Source organism: Podarcis bocagei (genome assembly GCF_964188305.1).
Source record: "Podarcis bocagei genome assembly, chromosome: 9".
Taxonomy (NCBI): Eukaryota; Metazoa; Chordata; class Lepidosauria; order Squamata; family Lacertidae; genus Podarcis; species Podarcis bocagei.
Genome location: NC_138134.1, coordinates 8483261 through 8497875, shown reverse-complemented (window position 1 = coordinate 8497875; position 14615 = coordinate 8483261). Strand labels below are relative to the sequence as shown.

The window sequence follows — 14615 nt, the reverse complement described above, 5'->3', positions numbered from 1 at the left end:
AAAAAAACCTGGATGTACATTTCCAAAATATAAGATAAAAAACAAATAAAATAAAATTTACATACAGCAACAGTGTTTTGTGTTGTGTAGGCTCCTATGATGTAAGTAATGGGGCCCGCCTGCTAGCCTGCTCCCTAAAATATCACTGGTTTGCTCATTTCTATATATCTGCATGTGCATTTGGCTTCAGATACCTATTAGGTCCATAAATTACCATATAACATATATTCAACACACAAAAAAACACAACAGTGACAATTTGTTGTTGACAAAGGACAGCTGGACATATAAAGGGCCTCATTACCTTGTAGTAGGGACTCATCAAACCTAAATCCGGCCCTGACAATAAACAATGTACTGCAGCCACACAATCAATCAATCAATCAATCAATCAATCAATCAGTTGCTGAACTAGGTTCCACATCAACACACACACACAAAAGAGTCGCATCAGTTTAAGGAAATATTGGTACATTGTTACACTTCTGAACTCATTTATGATTATCCTAGGATTTCCTATGCGGTTATACTTTTTTGTTTGTTTTCCCTTTCCAAACAAACGCCGCTCTTTCCCTGGGGAAAACCCTGCTCCAAGTTGCCAGGGCAGGGGGCGCTTGCGCCATCGGCGCAGCAGCGAGGGAGGCGCTTCGCGCTCTCTCTCTCCTCCTCCGCGCAAGATCCTTCCTTCTTGGGAAGGCGGAGCGTTTGCGGCCGCTCGCCGATCCCGGGCCGGAGGCGAAAGGCGGCTGCGGGCGAGGCTGAGCCATGGCGGCGGCGGAAGCGCGCCGGGTCCTCGTGTATGGCGGCCGGGGCGCCCTGGGCTCCCAATGCGTGCGCTACTTCCGAGGGAAGAACTGGGTAAGGGCAGCAGCCCCGTGGGGACGAATCGAGGGTGGTGGGGAACGAGGCGCTCTTGGCGTTTCTGCAGATCGGCTGCGTCTGCACGGAGCGCCGTTCCCAAGCCTAATCCCAAGCTTTGCATTCCCCAGGCCTTCCCGGCGCAACGCGTAACGCGCAACGCGCGCGCGTGTGCGCAAAGAGCTCCATCCCCCTCGCTGCAAAAGGAGGCGCGCGGGTTGCGCGTCGCAGCAGCCGCTCGCTCTGCCACGGACTTGCCCGGCGGCCCTTGGTCATGTCCCTTTCCTTAAAGGTTTTTTTATGCTCTCGGTAGACGAAGCTGCAGGTTGTCGGGCGCAGCCAGCGGTCCTTATCCTTGCGCATCCCCGAAACAGCAATTTTACGCGGCGCGTTAAAGGAATCGCAAGGGGACACTTTCAATACTTGTTGGGGAGAAGGAAAGGAACAAAGGGCTCTTTCGATATAGGGAGGGGGGGAAAGCTGTCCTGCTTTTGGGCTTGAGCCTGAGGAAGTGCGCAAAGTACAGTGGTACCTCGGGTTACATACGCTTCAGGTTACAGACTCCACTAACCCAGAAATAGTCCTTCAGGTTAAGAACTTTGCTTCAGGATGAGAACAGAAATTGTGCTCCGGCGGCGTGGCGGCAGCGGGAGGCCCCATTAGCTAAAGCGGTGCTTCAGGTTAAGAACGGACCTCCGGAACGAATTAAGTACTTAACCTGAGGTACCACTGTATGGGCGACATACCTGAAATAAATCTGCGATGAAAGAATGGACACTCCTCCCTGTTTCCCTTTGAAACTATTTTAGGAAATACTTTTGTTTTCTGGTGCAAAAGACAAAAACAAGAAATAAGTACAGTAAATCGCTTTTTAAACAGAAAACTTTTTTCTTTTCAAATCAGTGGGTGGCCAGCATTGACTTGGGAGAAAACGAAGAAGCGAGTGCCAACGTTGTTGTGAAAATGAGCGATTCCTTCGTTGAACAAGCAGATCAGGTAAGGTGCATGGTATTGTTTGTGCCATTTTGGAAGCAATTAAAATGAAAGCAGAAAGATGTTGGGGCAGCTTCTGGGTTGCAAAATAATAGCCGTTGTCTAAAATAAGATCCTGTTTGTGTGTGAAATGTTCTTTCCTCTTGGGAAAGACTTTCCGACAGTTTCTTCACCTTCATCAGCTTTATGAAAGGCAGAAAATTCAGTCGGTGCATTTTTTTCCATTTGCCCCATCACTAGGAGGAGCCATACTGACTTAATTCCTGCCTGCCGTGCAGTTGTTAAAGGTTCAGCTGCCAACATTAGGGCAGGGATGTAATAACTTTACCTCTGGGGAACATTTAGGTGGGAACATCTTGGCTCAAGATGCTGGCTATTCCTTTCAAATGTCTGCCTGAGTTGTGTGATAACAAACTCAAGTCAAAAGCTTGGGTAGCATGAATATGTGTGTGAGTGAGTGAGTGAGTGAGAGAGAGATATATATTGTTGAAATATTTTGCGGTATATCATTTTAAATGCATGTTAAGATAAAATGGACTGGTGATCTTGGCACACCTACGTCAACTCCCATGATTGTTTTTCTGTCGCTTGTTCTTCCTTTCCCCATATTTATTGGTTCTGTTCTAAAAAGAGGAGTCTATATTACCTCCGATTTGCTTGGAACCAGCCTCCACTGTTCTAGAAGCCCCGCCTTCTAATTTGAGGTGTGGAAGGTTTTACTGACCCAAAACCGTCTTCAGGCATTGCGGTCAAACCCACCCACCCCAATCCAGGGTTGTGGATTGGAAAGAGATTTCAGGATTTGGGATTTAGTCCTGGCAAGCACTGGCTTATATTAAGCCTAGTTCCATTATATTCCATTATATATACTTTCCCAGATTTCTAAAGCCTGGTTCTGAAGGTTAAACCTGACATGACAAGAGGTGGTTGTGTGTCTGTTTGTTGATTTGCCTGCCTTGCTCAAATCCTAATGCGGGTGGATCCTATTAGGATCTCTTGGAACTGACACCCCCCCCCCACTACTTCTTTGTCTTCACATATTTAAAGGTGACAGAAGATGTTGGAAAACTCCTGGGCGAAGAAAAAGTCGATGCTATACTTTGTGTCGCCGGTGGTTGGGCTGGAGGCAGCGCGAAAGCAAAATGTAAGCGACAAACTCGTGAATGCCATGGAAGAAATCATTTCTTCTTTGTATTACGACCAGTGTTTTCAGAATGGCTTCTTTCCTTTTTGTGTGTGATCGGAAAGTCGAGTATAGTAGCTGTGTCCAACCAATATTGAAACCTGATGGAAGTTTGTTAAATTGTTAAGCCGTTAGTATCTTGCTAAGGGTCGCTTTCCTGCATTCATTTTATGATGCTTTAAGCCGGGGGTGCCCAGGTGGCTGTATCCAGATGCAAAACTGATCCTTGGCAAGCCTGTTGATTTTTCAGAAGGTGGTGGAAGGAGGTTTTCCCCCAGCACGTCGTCTCCAGGCTTTGTATCCAGTGATCCCAAAACCACAACACCCTACCAGTGTTTCTCAAACTTGGGTCTCCAGAAGTTGTTGGACTACAGCTCCCATCAGTGGCGTAGCGTGGGGGGTGCAGGGGGGGCCGGCCGCACTGGGCGCAACATCTGGGGGTTAGGGTTAGGGGGCGCAAATCCACGGGTTAGGGGGCGCAAATTACTTGCCTTGCCCCGGGTGCTGACAACCCACGCTACGCCACTGGCTCCCATCATCCCTCACCACTGGTCCTGCTGGCTAGGGATGATGGGAGTTGTAGTCCAACAACTGCTGCAGACCCACGTTTGAGAAACACGGCCAAAGGGCCCTATTTCGCACATTACTGCCAGTGGAAGAACTGCCAGGGGGAGTTTACCACCCACTTGGCCGTAGCTTGGGACCTCTGGCATGGAGGGGCCCTGCTGCCCCCCTGGTTCTCCTGCTGCTGCTAGAGTCTGGCAGAGAAAAATCCAGGCAGAGTCCCAACCACCACCAAGTCATCTGCTTTTTTAGGGAAATGGTATGGTTGTGCCCAGTTAAAAGGCTTTAAAACCCTCCACCTGGAGGAAGTAATTGACTGGATTCTGCCTTGTCCGTTGTTGCACTAGGTCAGAGGTTGGTTTTCTCCATCCAAAGGGGATGTATTCTGCATTGCGGACTTTAAAGCAAATAGACCAGCTGTGGCCTGGAGCTGCTTCAGATGGTGAACTAGTCTTAATGTTGAACCAGGCCTTAACCCTGCCAGTGACCCTGAAGTGAATAAGATCCTGTTTGCCGTGTCTTTAAGAATTATTTGTGTGGGGGTTGCATTCCTGGTCATTGCACGTGTTGGCAGAGCATGCATAAGCCCACCCTGCTCCGTTCTGTCCCGTTCTGCCCTGTTCCGGCTCCAGAAACAATGCATGCACAGTCGCTCATGCTTTGAACCCGTGCAAAACGGGGGTTGCCTGTACTATATTTGCAAAATAAAAGGAACTCCGGTTGAAAATACCGCTTCACAGAGTTTCGCAACATAAAATCTGCACATTCTATAATCCAGTTATGTCTGGCATTTAAGGAGACCATTGGAAAATATTCTCTGTTTTTTAGTGGTTTGGTGGTCGATTCCATTAAATTCCAGGAACAGAGTTAATGGTTTCTAAAATCAAACCCAGGTTTTTGCATGGTACTACAAAGCACTTCCCAGTGATTATAAAATACTTCAGGACAGGCTTTTGCACATACATATTAGAAACATATTAGAATAGGAGACTATTCTTCAAAGAACTAACTGATCCTAAACAGCTCCATAAGTCTCAATTATGAATGTAATATTTCTGAGATGGTTTGTGTCTAAAAGCGTTCAAAGCATGATTTTCCTGCTCCAACAAAGTATGGGTTTTTGGAGCACATGTAAGCTTGGCTTCAGAGAAGGCTTCCCAGTTTGATAAGCCACAGGTTCCCTGTGACGTTCCAATCAGGCAATTGTGGTCTGTGTGCTCCATTCCAGATAGGATTTGCCAAACACCTTCTCATCTTGTTTGTAGGGAATTCTTAAACCACAGTTCGGATGCCATTCATCTAGCAAACCAGGAAATCTCCTCTGAAGCCAGGTATGCAAGAGGAGTAGATTAAGAAAACAGGAAGCACTTAAGCTCATTGCTCATTTCTGCTTCGGCAAACCATGGTTTGCTGGACCAGAAACATGTAGTTCGACCTGGGCAAGTATAGAACAGAACATTGCTACATATTCCTTCCCTTTCTCTTTGGGAAGCGGGAGCTAGTGTTGGGCCCCTTGTTTTTTAGATTCAGGAGAGCTCAAATCGGAGTCTTCTGGATAATTTGGAGTCTTTTATCTGGGAAGCTCACCTTAAAACATCATCGTATTCCTTTCACCGTATTGTTACAATATAAACCAATGCAAGAATATAATGAAAGAAACGTACAGTAAAACATTAAAGAGAACAAGAAACCAACTGGTATATCTGAAGGAGCATCTCCACCGCCATCATTCAGACACTGAAGTCCATCTCCGAGGGCCTTCTAGCGGTTCCCTCACTGCGAGAAGTGAGGTTACAGGGAACCAGGCAGAGGGCCTTCTCGGTAGTGGCACCCACCCTGTGGAATGCCCTCCCATCAGATGTCTGGGAAATAAACAGCTATCTGACTTTTAGAAGACATCTGAAGGCAACCCTGTTTAGGGAAGATTTTAATGTTTGATGTTTTATTGTGTTTTTAATAATTCTGTTGGGAGCTGCCCAGAGTGGCTGGGGAAACCCAACAAGATGGGCGGGGTATTTATTATTATTATTATTATTATTATTATTATTATTATTATTATCATCATCATCATCATCATCATCATCATTATTATCATTATTATTACCAAGATTCCTCAGGAATAGGTCTCTCAAGTCGCCAGGTTTTAAGCATATAGTGAAAAGAATACAAAAGATGACCAGTGAAGATCTTGCCATCAGAAGAGAACTTTGAAGTGGGTAGGGTGGGTTGTTTTTTTTAAAACAAGGAATTCAAAACAAGGATCTGAAATCTGACAAACTAAGGGAGGTTTGCAGTTTTGAGCACGCAACAGTACATGCTGGTTCTGTCTTGATGCCTAATGTGTCCTGGCTTTTCTCTGCTCACCAGCTTTATACAAAAATACTGACCTGATGTGGAAACAAAGTGTTTGGACGTCAACGATCTCTAGCCATTTGGCCACCAAGCACCTGAAGGAAGGGGGATTGTTGACCCTAACAGGGGCCAAAGCAGCATTAGCTGGAACTCCAGGTAAATATCGTCGTGTGTTTTGCCAGTATTCTTTGTGGTGTCAGTTATTCCCATTTGAGGAAAAACCAGCCCTGGGTCTTTCAAATTCTCTTGTCCTGCAATATGTCTGTGGACTAGCTGTTAAGGTCTTTTCAGAGGACATTTTGACGCCAGTAAGGGGATCTACGCTTGAGAGCCACTATCTAGAGAAATTTGGAGGGTGAAAAAGCAGAAGGCTCATAAACATAAACTGTTATTTCTAAGTTGTGAGACACAGTAAAACTAGGCTGCTGTTTTATTTCTTCAAAATGAGTGGCAGCTCTGCTTGTTTACAATGGATCCTACCTTTAACCTGCCTTCTTCGAAGACCAATGACCTTCAACCCTCTGTCAATATTTACGAATGTTCCTGGTCCGTTTCGTAACTATTGACACAGAAAAGAGTGTGGAAACTGGACAATATTCACTGCTAGCTATAATCTGAGCAGACCCACTAAAATCAATGAACTTTAGTCTATTGATATAAATCAGTTTGTTCTGAGTATGACTTAATGTTGGATGTTAGTCACAGGACATCTGTGTACTCCGCATTAAAAATCAAACTTCTGACCATGGAATCCAGATTCTGTATTGGAAACGATGAATTCTGTGACCTGAATAAATTATGTAAGCTGAACAGGTTTGCTTAATTTATTCTGCTTTTAGCAATCATCACAAGTGGCAGAGTGTAGGGCAGGGGTCAGCAAACTTACCGCGCCTCGGGCCGGTGTCTCCAGTGCTGATTGCGCAGAGGGTGGGAGAGCGTGTGCCCATACGCGTGTGCACATGCTATTTCTGGCGCACTTCCGGGTCGGAGGAGCACTGGAAATAGCATGTGTGCATGTGCACAGGCCATCTCCGACCCGGATGTGCACCAGAAATAACACTTGCGCATGTGCATACGCAGAAGCTATTTGCAGTGCTCCTCTGACCCGGAAGTGGACATCCGCGCAGTGCAGTGTCGGTAAGAGCGGGTGACGGGGGTCGCCGCAGGCCGGATAAATGAGTCCTTCGGGCCTTATCCGGCCCGTGGTCCTTAGTTTGGGGACCTGACCACCTGCCACTGGAAATGGTACAGCTGGGATTGACACTTTGTTGTACATATAATGAAAAGTGGAGAAAGAAGGTAAAGAGGTGGTCTTCAATGGGAACCTCTCTTTGAGGTAGTAAACTTGTGTTTGGGTGCATGTGAGGGCCAGCATTATGGGATGTTCCTTCATACCAAGCCCACACCTCCAAGAAAACCTTGCAGATAAAAAAAATCTATCCTGCAGAGAAGGGTCTTTCCCTGGCATGCTGGATGTTTATGGGCAGGGAATTAAAAAAATTAAGGCAATCCTATAATCTATAAGCACCAATCATGTTGCCACTGTGTACCATGGTTGGCATATCTGAAGGCAAGTGGCTATCGGAGACCAAAACCGCTGAGAGTTTCCAACGACGAACCTTTTCAATAGATCATCACGATAAATGCTTTGACGAAAGTTGTGAAGAGCAGTGGCTCTCCGCTGAGATACAAATACAGATAGTTTGAAACTATATTATTGCATCTTTGTTTGTTGGGATGTTATGTAATTTGTTCCCTTCAGTTCCTTTATCCAGGGTAAAGGTAAAGGGACCCCTGACCATTAGGTCCAGTCGTGGCCGACTCTGGGGTTGCGGCGCTCATCTCACTCTATAGGCCGAGGGAGCCGGCGTACAGCTTCCGGGTCATGTGGCCAGCATGACTAAGCCACTTCTGGCAAACCAGAGCAGCGCACGGAAACGCTGTTTAGCTTCCCACCAGAGTGGTACCTATTTATCTACTTGCACTTTGACATGCTTTCGAACTGCTAGGTTGGCAGGAGCAGGGACCGAGCACCGGGAACTCACCCCATTGCGGGGATTCAAACCGCCCACCTTCTGTTCGGCAAGTCCTAAGCTCTGTGGTTTAACCCACAGCGCCACCTGCGTCCCTTATCAGAGGGTATTTGCTCTAATAAACTGGGTGGTCATTTTCAGTCACATAGTTCTGATTGTAGACTTGCTCCTTGTTTGTGTCACTGTTTTCCTGAAGCTTGAACCCTGGAAAGTTTGAGTCAGGAGCATCTTTCCCCTACCAACAATCCCTGACAGTCCCCCCACCCCACCCGTAGCAGTCTGAAATGGTACAGTCCTGGGACAGAGACTTTTGGGGCTTCAGCAGCAACTAGTTTTTGCTCCCACCGTGACTTGGCTGACTTCCTTGTTGCAAAATTGCAACTGACCACTACTCATAGAGGTGCCCATGTGGATGTATGCACACAGCGGTTTCCGAAAACAGTGGACCGCTGGGATGGATCCTCACAATTGTATCACATTAGACGGCTCCCTTCCAGATTCCAGAAAAGTTTGGGTTTATTCTCCTGAGGAACTGTGAAACGGTGACAATATTTTGGTGTCTCGTTCAAACAGTTCTGCTTCCCTTTTATTGCACAAAGCTGATGTTTTCTTCCTTTTGTTTTAGGAATGATAGGTTATGGCATGGCCAAAGGAGCAGTCCACCAGCTTTGCCAGAGCCTCTCGGGTGCAAACAGTGGGTTGCCACCAGGGTCTGCTGCGGTTGCCATTCTCCCGTAAGTGGTGGCATTTTAATCCTTACAGCACCCTCTGCTTTAGGTTTTTTCATATGCCCAGTTTGTGCCATGTTGAAGAAGCAACCTCTGAAATCAGTGGCTTGTGGTCTATGTGAACTCTTGGCCTCTCAACTCGAAATTGCAATTGCTTGAGAATCATGGACAAGGGATGGATTCATGCCGTTTAACTTTTACATTTCATTAACATTAAATTTCCCTCTGCTGAAAGCAAATACTTTTAATTTGAACCTGTTGGATTTCTCTCTCTGTATCTCTCCCTCTCTTTCTCTTTTCTTGTTTTGCATTAATTTATAATTTGAGTGGTATAATTGCTAGGGGACCGAACTACAGATTGGGAAATCCTGCTTTGAATCTTGAACTCTTCACAGGACTTTAGGCAACCATGTTATTGTGTAAGCATGGGTCAGATTGCAGCCCCAATTCTTGTGTCCTGTTTATTGGGCCATGAATCCATGTGTTAATTCTGTTCATACCTGGGTGGTCATTATTCAAAATGCACTTTTTAGAGTATGTATGTTGCTGCTATCAGATTAATAATAATAATAATAATAATAATTTTTTTTATTTATATCCCGCCCTCCCCAGCTGAAGCCAGGCTCAGAGCAGCTAACAACAGTAATACGATAAAACATTCTAAAATCATTTCATTATAAAATCAGTTCAAATCAAATTAATGGCAACCATTGGGCTAGAGTTCTGTGAGGATTGCCAAAGGAGGGAGTCAGGCTGTGCCCTGACCAAAGGCCAGCTGGAACAGCCCTGTCTTGCAGGCCCTGTGGAAAGATGTCAAATCCTGCAGGGCCCTAGTCTCTTGTGACAGAGTGTTCCAACAGATCAGAGCCACAGCCGAAAAAGCTCTGGTTGAGGCCAGCCTAACCTCTCTGTGGCCTGGGACCTCCAAGATGTTTTTGTTTGAAGACCGTAAGGTCCTCTGTGGGACATACCAGGAGAGGCAGCCCCGTAGGTACGAGGGTCCTAGGCCGGATAGGGCTTTAAAGGTTAAAACTAGCACCTTAAACCTGATCCTGCACTCCACCGGGAGCCAGTGCAGCTGGTATAGCACCAGGTGAATGTGATCCCGCAGCAAGGACCCCATAAGGAGCCTCACCACAGCATTCTGCACCCGCTGGAGTTTCTGGGTCAGTCTCAAGGGCAGCCCCACGTAGAGCGAGTTACAATAATCCAGAATAAGGTTGAAGTTTCAGTGTGATGCTTTCCTTTGAAAACGGTATTTAATTAGCGCCTGAAATCAGTGGCACCTATTCCTGGGCACCTGTTTGGGGACCGCAGCCATGGTGTATTTATGTGGCAGTGACATGATACCATCTGATGTTCAAACTGCATGTAACAAGCATGCATGTGAGAGACAGTCCTAGGTGGGATGCTGCAAGGCAGCTTTGGAAATATAGTGGACCCTCTGGATATGAACTTAATTCATCGCGGGGGTCTGTACTTATCCCAAAAAGTCTGTATCCGGAGGTGATGCTTCTGTGCACATGTGTGGTGCAATAGAGCGCTTCTGCACATGCGCACGCGGCGAAACCCAGAAGTACAGACCTCTGGGTTTGCCGCGTTCATAACTCGAAATTACGTTACCCGAAGGTAACGTAACCCAAGGTACCACTGTAGATAATGTTATGCACAGGAGCAGTTGGAAGAGGTGCCTAATCTTTTCCCAGCCACCATTTGTGTGAGACGCCATTTTGCCTCTGGATAAGAGATGCTTGCATGCAAGTGAGTAATTCCTATTGCTCAAAGGTGCGCAGTCAGTTTCAGTATAGTCACCGAGAAGGCGAGATCTTAATAAAAAGGGCAATCTCCACCTTCCACTGTCCTCAACGTACTGCGTGCGTTGTGACGGAGAAGAAACGCAGGCAACATTTATCAGATGTAGCAGTGTACCAACTGAAGAGCTTATCTTTCTTTGCCCCAGGGTTACCTTGGATACACCGATGAACAGGAAATCTATGCCTGATGCGGATGTCAGCTCCTGGACACCGTTAGATTTCATTGCCGAGTGAGTAAACAGAGGCTTCCTTGCTCAACAGCTGCTGCTTTAGGGCGTTGCTTTTTATGTCCAGGTCGCCTGTGCCTTCAGATTCTGGAGTGCAGATCCTGAGTCACTAGAAGTTACCGTATTTTTCGTTCTATAAGACGCACCAGACCACAAGACGCACCTAGTTTTTGGAGGAGGAAAACAAGAAAAAAAATGTTCTGAATCTCAGAAGCCAGAACAGCAAAAGGGATCGCTGCGCAGCGAAAGCAGCGATCCCTCTTGCTGTTCTGGCTTCTGGGATAGCTGCGCAGCCTGCATTCGCTCCATAAGACGCATACACATTTCCCCTTACTTTTTAGGAGGGAAAAAGTGAGTCTTATAGAGCAAAAAATACGGTAAATGCCCTTCTGTGAAGTGGAAGTGGCTGAACTTGGCTTGGGAGAGTGATTCTGAAAGCATGGGTTGTGGGAATTGATGGATCAGCTCAAAATTGCCTTTATGGCCTGTGCATAGGCAGCATCAGGGTGGATAAAAATAAATTATTATTATTTTTAAATCCCTCAAAATCAGATTTTAAAAAAATTTAAATCGGATTTTTTAAATAAAATGCTTTTGGAGGAAAAATCTTTCTAAAGATAGTTTTCTGTTTAGATTATATAGTCCAAAGGTTATGCGTCAGGAAATAAGGATTTGTTTTAAGTTTTTCATGTGTGCTAAAACTCAGTCTTTTTTTAAAAAAAGTTTAACCACATCAGTTAACAAACATGGATACATATGCTATAATGTTATTGCTTTAGTTACATAAGTTGTTTAAATTGTTACTAAGGAAATGGTTATTTTTCTCCTTCCAATAAAGTACAGCAGAAAAATTGTCCAAACATAAACAGTTAACTTATTACACCTCACAATAATTTCATAATTATCTGTCTTATGTATTTCTAATAGTATAACCAAATCAGTAATTTTTGATATAACGGTAAAAACTACTCTGAAAATTCATTATTCTAAAAATGAAACCTTCATCTGGTTGTAAATATTAAGATTATTAAGATTATACCAGCAAGAATGAGTCTTCCTGTAAAAATAAAAATAAATCAAGTCTTACTGACTGGTGATTTAAATCATGATTTTAAATCGTGATTTAAATCGATTTGATTTAAATAAAATCCACCCTGGGCAGTACGAATCAAGAACGCTGCCTAGTCCTGTTTGGCTGCCTTCAGAGGTGGCCCCATGTAGAACGCATTGCAGTAATCTAACCTAGAGGTTACCAGACTGTAGACAACAGCAGCTAGGCTGTCCCTGTCCAGTAAGGTCCCAGCTGAAGTTGGTGGAAGGGTGACAGTAGCGGTACTTAGGGTGGATTCAGTACCCAACTGAAACATCCTGAAGCAAGCTTTCAAACTCATTTCCTGTCGAAGGGGAATAATAATGGCTTGCTTCCTTGCGGCAGAAATAATAATAATAAATTAAAATAAATATAAGTTACTCAGTATACCAGGCCAGTCATGCTCAGGCAAAGCAGGTCTGGGCTTGGTCAGGGCCTCAGGTGGGTTCCGTGGCAGAAGAAAGGTGGGATATAAATGTATAAGAGAGAAGAAGGAATGGATAGATGTTGAATATTCTAAAATGACAAGGTTAGGACTGTAGTCCTAAGCACTTGCTAGGGAGCCAGCTCCTTTGAACACTGGATTTACTTCTAGGTAGCATGTATAGAATTGCAATATGAAATGTATTTAGGAGGAGTGTTGGACACAAAATCTCTGACCTGAGAAGCTTCTACACTATTTTTTTTTAAGCAGTTCAAATATCATTCACATTACAGCGGTTCTCAACCTGTGGGTCCCCAGATGTTGTTGGACTACAACTCCCATCATCCCTGAGCTCTGGCCTTGCTAGCTAGGGGTGAAGGGAGTTGTAGTTCAAGAACATCTGGGGACCCACAGGTTGAGAAAGGCTGATTTATAACGTGAAGCTTTAGGACAAGCTTCCTCGACCTCAGCCCTCCAGATGTTTTTGGCCTACAACTCCTGTGATCCCAAGCTAGCAGGACCAGTGGTCAGGGATGATGGGAATTGTAGTCTCAAAACATCGGGAAGGCCGAGGTTTAGGAAGCCTGCTTTAGGAATTGAATTAATTCACAAAATGTTGATCTCTGTTTTTAACAGAACCTTTTATGACTGGATCACTGGAAAAAACCGTCCATGTTCTGGGAGTCTGATCCAAGTAGTAACCATAGGAGGAAAGACGGAGCTGTCTGCTTCTCATCTCTGAGCGGTCATATGTGCAAACAGCAGTGAAGTGGAGATGCAAAGTGTGTATGTGTGTGTGTGTGTAGTTTGTGCAGTCTTCTCCTTCTGCCAGTAAAATGGTCTTATTTGTCGAGCAAGACCTGAGGTCATATTTGTGTTGCTTGATGTTAGCCAGGTGCACTTAATTATCCAAAGGTACAAAGCGTCTTGTGAATCAGGGCTGTGAATTTGAAGATTCACTAATGGCCTGTCTGCAGCATTTTCTACAGAATTATGCCGAGTCTTAAGAAAAGCAAACAGTGAGCAGCAAAACTGTGTTTTAATTGTATGAAATGCATATATTTCACTTTTGTGGAAGTTCTGCTGCCTTGGGTTTTCCGCCCCACACTTTATCCTGAATGCTGCCTAGATAGTCAATTATGTCAGGTGTAATTATTAACCGTCACATCAACACAGACCAAACATGCAGTCTTACTGTCTTTCCTCCTGGATGTTGTGTGATAAATCAAGAAGATCCATTGAAATCTGTGGGACAAAACATACAAATGACAGTATTGGTTGTAAACTGTACCACAGCAAGCTGTTGTCTGTGTTGCGGTAGGTGGCAGTGTTGAAATGCTCCTATACCTGGACAGACTTCTCGCTAAACAATACACATACAGCACACATGTGTGCGGAGCTTTTCCCTCGAGAAATTATCCAGCCATTTATCCCCTACTCTCAACTGCACATGGAGCTGTTTGTAAGCGACGAGGTTGAACGAGGAAACATTATTTTGCCTTAAAAGCTATTCAGCACAGTCAGCACAGTTCAAACCTTTTCTGAAAGGGAGCCAGTTCACCAAAGCTATGGGGAAGATTTTGTGGGGTGGGGAATAGGTTGTCGTCCAAAGCCTTATTGTACAAAGAGACGTAGCTGGATGTTTGCTTATGGTATATGCAGCAACGTCACCTTCAATCAGCTGGGAGCACCAACCAGCAAACCGCTTCATTGCTTGTCATGCACATCATGCCTCTTGTAATTTCATACAGTGATTTTTTTAAAGTGCTCTAAAATAGCCCCAGTTGCGGATATTGCCATATATTGAATTTTGTCCTCAATAAACTTATTTAGAAGCCCGCAGGTTGTACATTTTATGTGGCCTCTTATGTACTCTCACATCAAATGCTGTCAGTTTTTGTCTCCAAAGCAAGTCATGGGTCTTCACTGACCCCTCCTTTTAATAGATGGACAGTCTAGTAAAGGAATCTGCAACAAAGGTGCTAGACCTCAAGATTTAGATAACTGGAGCAAAGGGCATTTGCGCCAGCAAAACTTCATTTACTCTTAAGGAATTGCGTCTGCTTCTGAACACTAGATTTGCTCAGCCTCCTCTGCTGTTTTCCTTGACATCTGAATTTGTTTACTCCAATTTTCCAGGGTGTTGTTTTTTCCAAGGCGGCCTGTTGGCTTGTACATCCCTTGATTACTTGCGGCTTAATGTATCAGCCAATTCTGCTGAAAACATGGTATTTGAGGTGAATGTCTAAGATCTTTTCGGAAGCAAACTACAACAATGTTGTTATAATAAAGTAGATTTGTGTGTGCAAATTGGGTCATTATGATTCCCCCCACCCCCAGAACAAAAGG

General features: G+C 44.8%; 1 protein-coding gene across 1 annotated transcript; it reads left to right on the top strand.

The window, feature by feature from the left end:
• The first annotated feature begins 689 nt into the window (after positions 1–689).
• Positions 690–14105, top strand: QDPR (quinoid dihydropteridine reductase). The gene is made up of 7 exons (XM_081208257.1): positions 690–858; positions 1762–1854; positions 2899–2995; positions 5966–6106; positions 8609–8717; positions 10672–10755; positions 12903–14105. The coding sequence occupies exons 1-7, from the start codon at positions 766–768 to the stop codon at positions 13006–13008; spliced, it is 723 nt and encodes a 240-aa protein (XP_081064383.1). The 5' UTR covers positions 690–765; the 3' UTR covers positions 13009–14105.
• The last annotated feature ends 510 nt before the right edge of the window (positions 14106–14615 follow it).